Below are 14,067 nucleotides of genomic sequence, written 5' to 3' on the forward strand. Positions count from 1 at the left end.
GGGGAGCTGTCAATGGGCAGGAAGATGTTGAGGTGTTGCTTGCAGGTGGAAGGAACACCCTAGGCACACCCTTTTCTTGAGAAAGGGGTGAGCAGGATTTGGAGATGAAGATGTCCCCCGCCCCCTCAGACTGGGGCCATGGGGAAACGATGGGAGCGTGGAGTGTGAGGACCAAAGAAAGGTAAGCAGGCGGTCATGGAGGACCTCAAGCCTCAGGCTGAGCTGAGCAGCTGAGTTTTTTAGGCTTGGTTCTGTAAGTTGTCCAAGGTTGTTTTTTGGTTTTTGGGTTTTTTTTTACGATTTTGTTTATTTATTTGAGAGATAGAGAGAGCGCATGAGCATGAGCTGGGTGGGGAGCAGAAGGAGAAGCAGACTAACTGCTGAGCAGGGAGCCCAACTTGGGGCTTGATCCCAGGACTTGAGCCAAAAGCAGACGCTTAACTGACCGAGCCATCCAGGCGCCCCCAAGGTTGGTTTTGAATAGGGTCAGGGTAGGAGGGCCTCTGCAGCCAGATAATGATTGTCTAAGGGAAGAGAGGGGAAGGGCACAGTGTGTGGCCCCATGCCAGGTGCTCCCCAGGTATGATCTCAGTCAATCTCCCAGCTGTCCCAGGGTTGGGCATGATCATCACCTCTTTGCAAAGAAATTGAGGCTCAGAGGTGACCAAAAGTGAGTTAGAGGCTGATGTGCGTTAGGGTAGCGGATCCCACGGCCCCGGCGAGTGTAGGGATACAGTGCACTGAAGCCTAAGGCTGTCTATGGGAGCAGAGAGTAGGGCAGGCATGGAATGAATGAAGTGGGGGCCTCTGGGGTTGTAACCGAAGTCACCAAGAGAGTGAGAACAATAAGAGAGCTAGATGGAAGAAAGGAGAGAGCTGGGGGACCTGGAGTCCCGGGTGCAGGTGGTGCGTGGCCTGTGGCCATCGGGGCCCCGGGGACCATCTCAGGGGAGCTTGCTGTGGCCCCAGCCTGACTGCAGGGAGCCAGGCTGCCATGGCCCGGTTGACATCCAGGCTGAGGCTAATGCTTCTGGGGAAAGGCCCCTAAGAACTTCCCTCCGCTGATAGGTTCGGATGCACCACTTTGGGGTCCATCCTGGGCTCTGGCCTCCTTGTCTCTCTCCACCCCTGTCCTGGAGCCTCTGGCAGATGGCCGGGCGGACTTGCACCTCCACCTAGGAGGCCCTAGAGGTCCCGCAGACGCACGAGCCATCCCTGCCACTGACCTCTCCCTGCGTCCATCCCCTGCACGCACCAGCCACCAGCTCACCCAAATCTCTCTCAAGTCCATGTCTATCTCTGCAATAGGGCAGGGCCTCATGCTTTCTCAGGTCCCTCCCTGCATCAGCCCCAGATGGTCTTTCGAATCCACAAAGGCTCTCAGCTCATGGTCAGGGGCAACCATCCGTTCCCTTCAGTTCCAAGGCCAGCAAGGTGAAGCTTTTGCTGAGCGTGTCCCTTCCAGCCTCTGTGCTTGTGATCACTGCCCGGCTGCCCGGCCCACGGCACGTCATTAGGCCTAGGCCCTTCTGGGCATTGGCTTGTCCTCCCCCACGCCGTACCGCTGGGTTCCATCTGGCTCCGCAGTCGAGCCTCCCAGCTACCGTTGGGAGGGCTGCCCAGAGCAGTTCTGCCACTGAGGGAGTGGCCTTGTCATCCCTCAAGCGACTCTCCTCTTCAGAGGAGCCCAGGACAAGGTGGCGAAGGGCACCTCCAGAGGGAAAAGGCCAGGACTCTGGGCACTGTTTTGCAGGAAAGTGAAATCCCTCCCTCATTACCCCATCACGCTAACAGTTAACCAGGGAGGGCAGCGCCAGGGGCCTGTTTGGAACCCCTGCCCACCCCTCCCACCCCCATGAAGTCATTCTTTGTCCCAGCTCTGGCTTTTTCCCTCCCTCCCCCTACCTTCATGCTGCCTGAATCATTTATCCCCCGGGGCCCTGGTTTCTGTGGGCGATGCTGTAACATCCTGTCCCGTCCCTGCCAGGGAGCCCACGTGCTACCCCGCCAGGTACAGCTCCCCGCCTTTTAATAGGAACCTTCGGGAGACAAGGCCTTAGGCCACAGAAAGGTTGCCTAATGGTGAGAATTTCTGTGATCCTGGCAGGAAAGGAGAGGGCCCTTAATGAAGAGCGGAATTTCTACTACCTCCCAGATCAAACTCCAGGGTGCCCTATCTCGCACATCAGACTGGGGCGGGGGCGGTGCTGAGAGCAGGGCTTATGCCCTCCCCTTGCCGCACCCCTCCTTCCCACCCCTGCTGCCCTGTAGTCTGCTCCTTAGCTCACTGCAGGCAGATTGCAAATCAGGGGTAGCTGGCTTCACTGTCCCACTGTAGCGGTCCATGCAGGGGTGAGGTCCACAGTCAGGCCCCAGGGGGGTGGGGTGCTGGGAGGAGGAGCAAGGCCAGGGAGGAGGCTCCAACCTGTTACTCAGGGACCAGCTGGGTCCGGAGTGGGTGGGGAGGAGGAAGTGAGTCAGTGGGCACAGCGATTCATGCCTCAGAACTCCGACTTTCCTTTTCAACCCACTGAGCCAAGACATTTGTCCCAACAGGATCTAGGCTTGGGGAGGGGACAGGGGCAAGAGGATATTTATGAGACAGAGTTGGCCTCCCACTCACCTCTCCTGGGTTCTCTGTTTTAGGGCCATGAAGTGTATGTGGCCAATTGAATTCGGCTGGACATGCAGTGGCTGGAGACCTCCTGTGTCTGAGGGACTGTCATGGCCGCTGGAAACTCGGGTGTTGTCAACAGTGAGCACAAGTACCACGTCGTGAGCAACTTCTTGGCCCCAGTTCTGCTATTTTCCCACAAACCTGTGAGTCTGGTATCTATAATCACACTGCAAGCCCAGACTAGAAGTCATTGGATGGGCTGGAAGATTCGAGAGTGACTGCAGGTCACCCCCACCGCTCCCCCCCCCCATTGCCCCACAGGCACTAGCCCTAAAATGCAATGTGGTGCAGGTTTAGGCTGTTTACATTTGAGAGCTCTCCGAATGTGGGGTCAGGATGAAAGCTCGGCCTCCCCCAAAGATGCCCTGCTTCATCTTTGACACCCCTGAGGGTTCTCAGCTCTGGGCCAGTACATAGTAGGGTGTCAGTGAATGTTGGAAGCTGACAGATTCTGAGCCAGGGACGGGGCGCCTGCCTGAACGTATCTAGGTCACAGGAGAAAGGAAATCTGATAAACCCATTCATGCTTCATTGCTCCTCCTTCCCTCCTCAGTAATTTGCATTTTCAACTCAGATCAGAGATAGAGACCTGAGTCTTAATTCAATAGCAAAGATTTGGTTCAGTTAGTTCAACAAATCTTAGGAGCCTTGGGATACACAGGATGCCAGCTGGGAAATAAGGAGACATCTCCTCCAGCCCTTTCAATGCACAGATGGGGAAATCGAGGCTTGGAGGAGTAAAGTAACTTGCTCAAGGTGAGAGGGCTGAAGAGAGCCCGCACTCAACCCACAAGGTGCCTCAATTCTGCTCCATCTCTCTCTCCTCCAGCTGCCCATGCACAACTTGTCTGCGCTCTGACCTTCCTGTGAGGAGTGAGTTAGCAAGTGGTGTGGTCTGGGGCTCTGAGAGAGGGAGATGGAGAGGAGTCCCCCAGAGGAAGGCTAATGCAAACCTAGCAAGTGCTGAATAAACCAAGGCACCTTTATAGAATCTTGACGTTGTCATTGTGGTGACTGAGAAAACTTCACCCCAAACCAGGCCCCAGTAACTCTTCTGCTTTCTTCTCTCCTGAGGCTCCGTCCTGCTAGTCCTTCCCTTCTCCCTCGTCCATATACTCCTCCTCCAAGAAGCCTCCCTGCCTCCACAGCAGAACCCATAGTTGACTTGTTTTCACCGTCCCTCGCAGAAGCAGACAGACCCCACCCAAGATTTCGCTTGATGTCAAGACTGATGACGCCACACACAGGCCAAGAGGTATTAAAAAGTTTATTATTTACATAATTGAGGTCTCTGGGGAGAGCAGGGCTGGCCTGTTGAGCAAGGTCTGAAATGGCCTGAGAAAGCAAGGAGATGAGATGGCCTTATTGTGGTTAGGGACTGAGATCAAGGTGAGCATTTGTGCGGGAAAGAGGTTTGAATCCCCCATGGTCACCAAAGAAGGGAACATGGCCCCCAGGCTTTGTTATCAGCTTGTCCAGCTGTGGGGCAAAGGGGGAGAGGTGGGGCTTACAAGCTGTCAGCTGTCAAACATCAAAAAAAGGACTCTGATTCCTTTTCACATGTGTTATTCATGTGCCCTTGTTTCTCTCTGCTTTTCCAGGTGGGGCCCTTCTCCACGGAGAAGAGTCGATATGACAAAGTCAACTGAGGGATGAGATCAGGCTGTGGATGATATGTCACTGGAACCAGGGGACTTCAGACCATCATCATGAACTTGAAGTTTCTCTTTCTGCATCTCTCCAGCTCAGAGGCCCTTCCAGTGTCCACATCTCCCTCCATCCCCACGCCGTCTCCCCCAGATCTCTCCGACACTCCCCCACATTCCTTCGCTCGAGCCCTCCCCCGCTCTCAGGCACCCTGCTCCCACTCCCACATTCCCTCAGGATACTCCCCTGGAGTGGAAAAACCATCCCTCATCCCTTTCCTGCTCCCAGCCCTGGGATCGGACATACTGGTCATTCCTGTTTGGGATGGCCAAAGAGATAATGCCTGGCATAGAGCCCATCTGACATCACAGGATTCTCAAAGCTGTTTCAGGTGGGACTCCTTGCCCACACAGAGCATCCACCCTGGCCCCTGCCCTCCTGGCCCCAGCTGTCTCCTCTTCTCCAGGAATAAGGTGGAGGACCCGGCAGCCAGGCCAAAGGAGAACAGGGTAACTGGTCAACTTCCATACAGGTCAGCTTTCTGTTCCTTGCCCTCAGATGTCTCCTAACACTGCAGGCCATGGGCCACAAGGCAGACCACGGGGAGAGGCTGGGTGGCTCTGGGAGTCCCAGCTTGGGAAGAAATGCTATCCTAAGGGCAGACAGGGATGAGCACCACAGAGAATGCTGTTATTGCAGTTGGTTTTGTTCAGATGCATCTGGCTGTCTGACCAACATCTGCCTGGGACTCGTCTCTTACAGACGCAGCTGTGGTGAGTAGCTTCCAGTCCTAGCTCTGCCCCTCCACAAGCTGTCTGACCTTGGACATCCAGGTTTCCTCCTAAGTCAAATGAGGATGATAATCCTAACCTCACAGGGAGGATAGGAGGATGAAATAAGAGTCTGCACGTGAAATGATTCATTAACTATAACGTTCAAGTCCCCTTCACAACATAGTTGTTTTTTATTATTATAAACTTTCAGAGACAGGGACTCTAAATCAAACTGCAAGACAGTGAGGGCTGAAGGCTGAATTTCTGGGCCAAAAGAAGAAAGTTCCTTCAGCCTGGAGAAAAGAATGTTCAGGGGAAGTGGGTCTTTGCGCTGCACTATGAGAAATCCGAGTTCGATTCAAGAAAGTACATAGTGACCTCTTGAAGTTCCCTTTCAGTTAGGTTCTTCGGAGGATGGCGGGACCTTTGGGCCCCGCCCACCTACCTCCACCGGCGCCACCCACTACACACCTATGGAGGCTGGCGTCCCCGCCCAGTCTCCAAACACTCAGGCTGAGCCTGGGTAGGAGGAGAGGAAGACCTTTGGGAATCCGTGGGGCTGGGCCCTGAAGGCAGGAGTGTATGAGATACGGGTGCAGCGTGGGCCCAGCTCCCTGGCCACACAGTGCATTCCAAGGAGAAGGGACTCATTGCCACTCCGAAGGGTTTATAAGGGATACCAGAAGGCGGAGCCCTTTGGGGGAAGCGCTGTCTTGTTGCTTATCACAATTAGCAATGCTTGGTTAGTACCACTGAATAAATAAGTATCTGCCTGGCTTTGCGGAGGGACCATATCCAGCCCGGATCAGGGTGGGTGGGGGCGGGTGGGCAAGAGAAACACATCTCGACAAGGACCGCGAAGGGCCTGGGTGCGAGGAAGAACGCCCAGAGACCGCCAACCGCCTCTCAGGGATTCCCAGCGCTGCCGAGGCGAAGCCGGCTTTCCACCCAGAGGCGCGCGGACGCCGCTTGCCGGATGCGCCAACGCCGGGGCTCTCCAGCGGGCCCGCAGAGGTGGCCGCGCCTGCAACGGCCTTTCCAGCCGCAGTAGCAGCCGGAGCAAAGCAGCCGGACTAATCCCACCCCCGGCCCCGCCGGTCCAATCCATCTTGCTCGGGAGGTGACGCTTCCTGGGAGAAGCAAGGGGCGGAGAGGGGAAATCCAAGCTTTTGGGGGCTCCCGGCAGGTGTTTGGGGGAGAGGGCGGAGCCTGCTTAGGGAGGATGAGGAGGGAGGGGCCGTGCTGCCCCTTTAAGAGGCGGTGGCGGAGCCAGGACCTTTTCTCTTTCCCCGGAAGGAAAGCGGAGCCCCGGCTGGGCGCGCAAGGTGGGGAGGTGCGGACTTGGGCGTGGGGAGGCGGGGCGCGCGCGGAGGGGACCGCTCCCTCCCGTCTTCCTTGCGGTCGACCGGCCTGCGCTCCCAGATCCGCCGCCGAGACGGGATCGAAGGCTACAGTGCGGCCGAGGGGGCGCGGCCGGGACGCGCTGGGGGCAGGGTGCCCGGGGCGGGGGGCGGTGATCCGCCGGCCGGGCTGGCGGGAGAGTAGACCCGCGAACCTTGGAGAGGAATCTGAGAGCGCAGACCCTGAGCCGACGTGAAACTGACCGGGGCTGGGGGCCAGAAACTTCTCAGCGCTGCCGGGCTCAGCGACGCAGCCCGCCCGAGTGTTCTCCGGTGGCGCGGGGAGCAGGTGAACCGGTCCTCACTCCCGGCTCCACGCCCTCACGCGCTCTCGCCCCGGCCCCCGCCCCCGCAGCCATGGGCCCGGGCCCCCGCCGCGCCGCCTGCGTCCCGCGCCCGATGCTCTGCGCGTTCGCCCTGATGGTGGCCGCCGGCGGCCGCGTCGCCTCCGCCTTCAACCTGGACACCCGATTCCTGGTGGTGAAGGAGGCCAGGAACCCGGGCAGCCTCTTCGGCTACTCGGTCGCCCTCCACCGGCAGACGGAGCGGCAGCAGCGCTACCTGTAAGTGAGGCTGGCGGGGGGTGGGGGGGTGGAGGGGGGCGGGGGGTGGAGAGAGTGTGTGTGCAGGTTGCGGGTCCATCCAGAGCCGAGTCGCAGCCTGGCTTCCAGGCCCGCGGGTCGCGGGCTGTAGTGAACGGGGATTCAGGGGGCGGGGGGGTACGTGGGCAGCCCTTCCCTGCCCAGGTGTGGCGGGAAGTGGAGGCATTGGGTGTGGGATGGGGTCAGCAATCACTGGCAAGTGCTGACCCGGCCAGAACCTGTCTAAACTCAGCCCCTCAGCCCTTTAAACCTCTCTTGAAAGTAGAAGTGGGGGCGCCTGGGTGGCTCAGTTGTTAAGCAACTGCCTTCGGCTCAGGTCATGGTCCCAGGGTCCTGGGATCGAGTTCCATATCGGGCTCTCTCCTCTGCGGGAAGCCTGCTTCTCCCTCTCCCACTCCCCCTGCTTGTGTTCCCTCTCTCACTGTGTCTCTCTCTGTCAAATAAATAAATAAAATCTTTAAAAAAAAAAAAAAAAAGAAAGAAAGTAGAAGTGGGATCCCCGTTTCCTGAGCCTCCTCCCACTCTGTTGACGGAGTAACTAATGTACGAATACTTCTCTCCAGGGCTGTGACCTGGGAAAAACTGCAAGGTGAACACCCAGTGGATCCCTCTTCCCGATTTCCTGGGAAGAACCTGTGGGCATATGTGTTTAAGCCCGCCGGGGCCTTTGCACCTCGCGTTTAGTCAGCCGGCCCTGCCGGCCACGCCCTCTGCAGAGCCAGACTGGAGGGCCCTTCGCTGCTTGGTGCTTGGTGCTTGGCGGTTGCAGGGTGAGGTGATGCATGAGTCTGGCCATTTGGAACTGTCCGGGAGCTCCCTCTGATCCCTTGAGGATGGGGAAGTAGAGCGAGCTGTCCCAACTCCTGCTTGGTCTCCTGCCCCCCACCCCACCCCCAGCAGGGACGCCCTGCCACCAGACATCTTCCCTGCATTCCACAGATTCATGTTGAATCTTCAACCCTGAGTGTGTTTGTTTTGGTTTGAAGAGGGGAATGGTGTTTTTCTCTTCTGTTCCCCTTCCCCGACAGCTGTAAGGAGAAGGAGGGGAAGAGCTACCCACAGGGGAGAGGAGCGAAGATTGCATCCAGCTGTCCATGTTTCCTCCCGCCCCTCCCTCCCCGCTGCCACCGACATACTCCTGCCTAGAGGGGCAAGTCTAGGTTTCAGAAGTTTCTCTGCCCCGGGCTCAGGTGCTCAGGTTGGCAGCTGGAGTGGGGGACGCTATCCCAGGAGGGAAGGAGTTAGGACAGGTCAGGCAGGTCCCACCTACCTCTTTGGGCCAGGGGACCTACCAGACATCTACCCCTACCTGGTGTCTAACTCCGCTGAGCAAGAGGATGTGGTCTGATACAGGGTGTATTGAAACCTTTCCCAGCTCTGGCTGGGGCCTGCAGAAACTTGAGGAATCTTGGAATGTCCAAAGTCCAAACTCTGCCCCAGCCTTGGCCTCTGCCCTGCTGGCCCAGCCCCTGCGCAATCTACCTACCTACTTGGCCTCGGTCTACGTTCTGCAGAGGCTAAGGCCACCACACCCTTCCCAGCACAGCGCCCACAACTGCCGCCTGCCCTCGGCCAGCCCTTCATCCTTCGGAGACCCTAAAAGTGACCATCAGCACAAGTTTCTATACTGGTGCTCTTTCTGCCCCAGCCCAGAAAAAGCTTTTTAGAATTTCTTTTTTTTTTTTTTTCAAGATTTTGTTTACTTATTTGAGAGAGAGAGAACAAGTGCACACGAGCAGGGGGAGGGGCAGAGGGAGAAGCAGACTCCCTGCTGAGCAGAGAGGCCGACGTGGGGCTCGATCCCAAGACCCCGGGATCATGACCTGAGCCAAAGGCAGACGCTTAACTGACTGAGCCACCCGGGTGCCCCAGATTTTTTAGACTTTCCATACTGAATCTGCATGACATAAGGGAACGCAGTGTAAAAAGATCAGGAAAGCGAGAGTAAATACTGAAAAGCTGGAGTAGATAATGGACTCTGTAAACCCCACCCCCCACCCCCCTACCCGCTATGTGACCTTGAGCAAGATATTTCCCTTCTCTGGGCCACTTTTCTCCAAAGAGGGGTTGGACCTGGATCTATATCCTCCTTCCTGCCTCTGTTGGCCTCTCAGAGGGCAACCTGGCACTGGGGAGGGAGAAGAGGCGCCAGAATCCCCCTGCCAGTTTCCAGTCTTGGATCTGTCACTAATATCTGAGTCTTAATGTCTCCACGGGGCGGGGCGTGGGGACAACATGCCTTCTTCATGAGCTGCCAGTGGGGCTCCAGTGTGTGTAAGCCGCTCTGCACGTGCCTGAGTCTCGGGGGAGCAGGTTTGGGCTCTTGTGCCAAAGCCAGGCCCGTATTACCCACGGGCCTCACCCAGGATGGCTGAGCAGAGGGGCTCTACTTTTCTTCCTGGGCGGCTAGAGATGGCATTACCCCTGCTAAGAGCCCAGAAGGTTCTAAAACTCATGAGCCGTGGAGAGGCAGGTAGTTCTAGATAGAGTTCTGGGCCATTCTCTCCTGTATCCTGTCTTTCCCCGGGGGTGGTTCTCTATCTTGGCTCATCTCCTCTCACTGAATTCTGCCCCTTGGCCCTTTGGGAGGGCCAGCTGGGCCAGCTGGGCTAAGCTGCAGCCAGCTGTGTAGCCAGATGTGAACAGCTGCCTGAGTGCACAGCTTAGGGGATCCAACAAGTCAGGTCTTATTTTCTGTTAGCCTACAAGCCCTTTTGGAAAAGGGGAGAGGTTTCCCGATCCTGAACAAACTCTTAGCCTGGGGTTCCTAGAAGGTCTGCAGGAGATGCGGGGGGCTCCTGCAAATACGTGAAAATCATGCGTCTGGGAGCACGGGGAGGGGAAGAGCATGGCGTTCGTCCTATTCTCAAAGAAGGCCTTATTCTAGAAATGGTTAAAATCCCAGGTGTGGGCCCTCTTCGTTCCCCATCGTCTTTATCTCTGGACCAGAGTTAGGGAACTCCCAGAACATCAGAGTTCACCCCAACCCAGGCCCCGGCTTCCCAGTCGCCAGAAGTGAGGGGTGAGGAGCAGGGCCAAGGACCAAGGTGCTTTGGGCTTCTGGGTGAGATGCATGACAAGCCCTGGGGAAGCAGAGGGATTATTCCTCTGGGAGCTGGTCCCTGCCCCCCAGCCCTCCGCACCTGCCCTGTCACTCCCTCCTGGGAATCCAGTTGTCCTGGTCTGGCCTGACCTTGTGGGCTATGGAAGATACCTCTGGGGCTCTCTCTCTCCCCTTTGCCCTTGTGTGGAATTGAGGGTGTCTGCGGAGCCTGGGGTGGGGGTGGATGTGGCTCCTGGCCGATGAGGTCATATCTGAGGTAGGTAGGAACGGGGCTTACCTGCCATTCTCTCCTAAAACATGTTTCCCTGGGCAGGGCAGGCACCTGGCAGCCTCTTTCTCATGCCGGGGGAAATGGGCAGAACAGCTGTGGCTGCAGGCAGAAGGCCTGCACGCGGAGCGCCCTGTTCCTCTGGCTCTCTCCAGTGACCAGCCCAGGCCAAGGAGCTTTAAATTGGGCAGGAGGCAGGGGAAGCCTGATCTTGTAGAAAAAGAAGTGGAAGGGGGTTGGCCAGAGCTGAACAAAGGAGGAAGAAGATGTCTGTTGCAGCACGAGGGATGGAGGGTAGATGACACAGAGAACACCCCAAGGGATCAAATATGGAAAAGATACTAAGGAGCCAGCAAGAGGGAGAAGAAATGAGAAAAACAGCCTTGTTTGGGGCCAAGGCCTCTTTCTCCAGTCCTCTCTCATTCTCTTGCTTCCTCCAGCCTGTTGCTCTGGTTCTAGGGCTGAGTCACCAGAAGGGAGAGGGGGCTGGGTGGGCAGTGTCAGGGTGACGTAGGGGGAGGACGGAGAAGCCTGCGAGTCCGCTACCACGGGAGCGGGAGCCTCTGGGGAGATGGCTAATTTGGGCAGCAGGATGGGCACAGAGCTGGGATCCAGCATCTGAGAGCTGCTCCTCCCGCACCCCTGGTCTCAGAGCTGAAGCGGCGCCCGGCGCCACCGGCCTCCCAGCCTGAGGTGGCAGGGGACCCTGAGGAGTGAGGCATGGGGGCCTGTGGTCTGAGTGCTGGCCCCTGTTACCCTCCAGGTTAACTGGAAGCTTCCCAGGTGCCTCCCTGAATCTTAGAGGCAGTATCTCTGAGCATCACCCCACCCCAGTGCCCCCCAGGGAGCCTTCTTCTCTTTGGGGTGAGCCAACCTGGTGCCTTGAATGCTCCTGGGCCCCATTCCCCAGCCTCCTCTGATTCTGCTGTTTTCGGCTTGGCTGTTACATTAGCTTTGATCACCTCCCCCCCACCCCCACCCCAGGAAGAGTGATGGAACGGGGGTGAGGAGGTGCTTTTATGGAACTTGGAGTTCAAGGGCTCCCCAGAGGCCGGGAGGGGCTGTCTGGCTGGAGCCAAAGATGAGGCCAAGGAGCTGTTGGAAAGCCCTTGAGAGGTCATTTCATCCATTCCCCTAGCTCCTGGAGGGGCCCAGGCCGGCTCCAGGAGAGGGAAACTCAGATCTCCTTTCTTCTGTGCTCCAAGAACTGGGCAAAGCATCCTGCTAGCCTCCCTTCTCACTGCTGCCTGGAGGTTGGACTCACTGGTGGTCTAGGAGGGGTCAGCTTTTGGACTCACTGACCTGGACCAGCCCCAACAGCAGGCAGCAGAGATGCTCATTTGCATGCTATTTTACATTTCATTTCTGTGCCAGGAAGGCCTCTCCCACACCTGGCTGTGGCTTGAGGGAGCTGGACCTGACCCTCTGCACATGCCTTCCCCCATCCAACTCCCAGTCCTCTGGCTGGAGACCCATTGGATCCCGGGATGGGAGCCAGAGGGCCTTAAAGGGCCTCTGAGCAGGCCAAGTAGGAGCTAAAAATACCCCAGGGGGGGTTGGAGGGGGGCTCCCTGTGGAATCTCTGGGGAGGGAGGGGCCTGGGATGTGGGGCTAGAATTGGGGCACCCGCCCTGCCCCACCGCCCATCAGTGGGCACAAGGCTAGGGCAGGGTGAGGGCTGAGCGGGTATAGATGGTAAAGGGATTGATTGCAATCCCAAATGCCACCCATGCCCGGCTTTGCCTGCTCGGTACCCCAGGAGGCTGAGAGGAGGAGTCCCTTAACCCACTCCCTCTGAGATGAGCAAAGCTGGGAGGTCATGGCCACCCTGCTCCCCAGCCACCTCATGCCCCCACAACTTGGTCAGGGCTGCAGCTGGGGGACAGCAACACTTCTACTGCATGTCACACCCTGGAACGCAGCCTGGGCTGCGCAGGGACACCTTGCCCCCTGAGGCCTGGAGCTACCCCTTCAAGTTCACCGTAGCCAACCCTGAGCCTCTGCCTCCAGCCAAATCTGGGCAACCGCGCCAGCATGACTCTGCCGGTGCCCCACCCCCACCCCAGGGATTCCACCGCCATGGAAGGACTCCCAGGTCCCATCCTCGGCTCCCTCTAAACAACCAGTCTGCTCTTTGCCCTCTGTTCCAGACTCCCTAACCAGGTGGGGCAAAAATTCCCTGGTGCTTGGAGGAACACCTGGGGATGAGCAAAGGCCAGTCCCTGATGCCGCCAGAAGTCAGACCGAGTGCTCACGTTGGCCATGACTTCATAGTCAGAAAGCCCTTTTGAAGAACAAACCCATTTGTTCCCCCCAACAACCCCCGAGGTTGGTGGGACAGCTGCTGTCCCCATTTCACAGATGAGGCACTCACAGCTCAGAGAGGGAAAAGAAATTGCCCTCACGGGGCAGAACAAACCCGAGAACCAGGCTCTTCTCTTCCTTTCCCACGGGCTTTTGCTTCGCTCCCTCACCTGGCAGTCGCGTGGGGGGCAGAGGTCCATGGGTGGTCAGGCAGCGGGCTCACCGGGCACCCTCTCCAGGCCAGACAGAGGGTGACTAACCGGGCCCGGCTGCCACCTTGGCGCCCTGCCCGCCTTGCTGCCGGCAGCTCCTAACTGCTCTGCTTGGAGAAGCTGCACCCCTGCCCCCAGGGACGCTTCCCAGCTCGAGGTCGGAGCGAGATGTGAGGCGCAGGCAGAAGTCCCGCCCCCTTCCCAGCACCCCCAGGCGGTGCATTCCTGACAGCCAGTGGGCGGAGGCACCCCAGGTCCCGGCATGCCCAGGCCCTGCCCTGCCCTCTCTCCGGGGCCCTCACTCACAGGTCCCGGGCGGGAGCTGCAGGTGGGGCATTGCTGTGTACCTCCAGACTCTGGCGGGCAGCCCAGGGCCCGGGTTCTGAGCTGGGAGCCTCAGGGTGATTGTGTTGCTGGGGCCAGATGGAGGGGTACCTAGGAGGTACCTGCCACCCAGAGGGCCGAGTCCATCAGGATCCGGGAAGCCATGCGGGCAGAAGGTCCACAGGCCTCAGGGAGAGATGATGCCTGGGGAGCAAAGGGTGGTCGAGCTGTCTTCTCAAACCGAGGTGCACAGTATTTGGCGCACTTGTTAATTAGGCAGGTTCCAGGGGTCCACCCCCAGATTCAATTTAGATGGTCTGTGGCAGGCTGAGGAGTTTGCCGGTTTTTAACAAATAGGCCAGGGATTTCTGACGATGGTGGGCCGAGGACCATCTCCAGAGATACTGCGCCCAGGCTGACCTGCCTTCCTCCCCTCTAGCCGCCTGTCTGGGATGGGGTGGGTGGCCAGGGCCCTAAGCACCCTTGTAGGGACTTGCAGTCAGTGTCCCCAAAGATGGGTTCTGGGCAGGCTGGGGGCGATCCCCACTCTCGGGCCCACCTGCCAAGAACTCAGCCCTGTGGCCCCATTGTCCAAAGTGTCAGGTGCCCAGCCCCCGCATACCTTGTATGCCTGTGTCAAAGTGGTGGTGGTGTCCTGGCGGGGGGGAAGAGTAGCATCACCCAGGTCACTTAGGGCCCTGCTGACCCCAGCTCACCTGGCTTCGCTTTCGGGGACACTCCCTGCGTCCAGTGTCACCTCCTGCTCCTATTCTTCAGTGCTAGCCACTAGACCCGA

At 58.2% G+C, this 14,067-nt stretch overlaps 1 protein-coding gene and 1 long non-coding RNA gene across 2 annotated transcripts in view; both read left to right on the forward strand.

Annotated features, from left to right (window-relative positions):
• The first annotated feature begins 3,278 nt into the window (after positions 1-3,278).
• Positions 3,279-5,867, forward strand: LOC145717233 (uncharacterized). Its single transcript, XR_014140301.1, has 3 exons — positions 3,279-3,433; positions 3,865-3,932; positions 4,279-5,867. It is a non-coding gene; the product is annotated as an uncharacterized LOC145717233 (long non-coding RNA).
• Positions 5,868-6,380: 513 nt separating this feature from the next.
• ITGA3 (integrin subunit alpha 3) overlaps positions 6,381-14,067 on the forward strand; it is a 29,389-nt gene continuing 21,702 nt past the window's right edge. Inside the window, exon 1 of the mRNA XM_031019936.2 lies at positions 6,381-7,060. Within this exon, the coding sequence (XP_030875796.1) occupies positions 6,855-7,060 (206 nt within the window). The 5' untranslated portion in view covers positions 6,381-6,854. The remainder of the gene's footprint in view (positions 7,061-14,067) is intronic.

Source organism: Leptonychotes weddellii, chromosome 15, assembly GCF_054177405.1.
Source record: "Leptonychotes weddellii isolate Sample4059 chromosome 15, ASM5417740v2, whole genome shotgun sequence".
In the NCBI taxonomy this organism is placed as follows: Eukaryota; Metazoa; Chordata; class Mammalia; order Carnivora; family Phocidae; genus Leptonychotes; species Leptonychotes weddellii.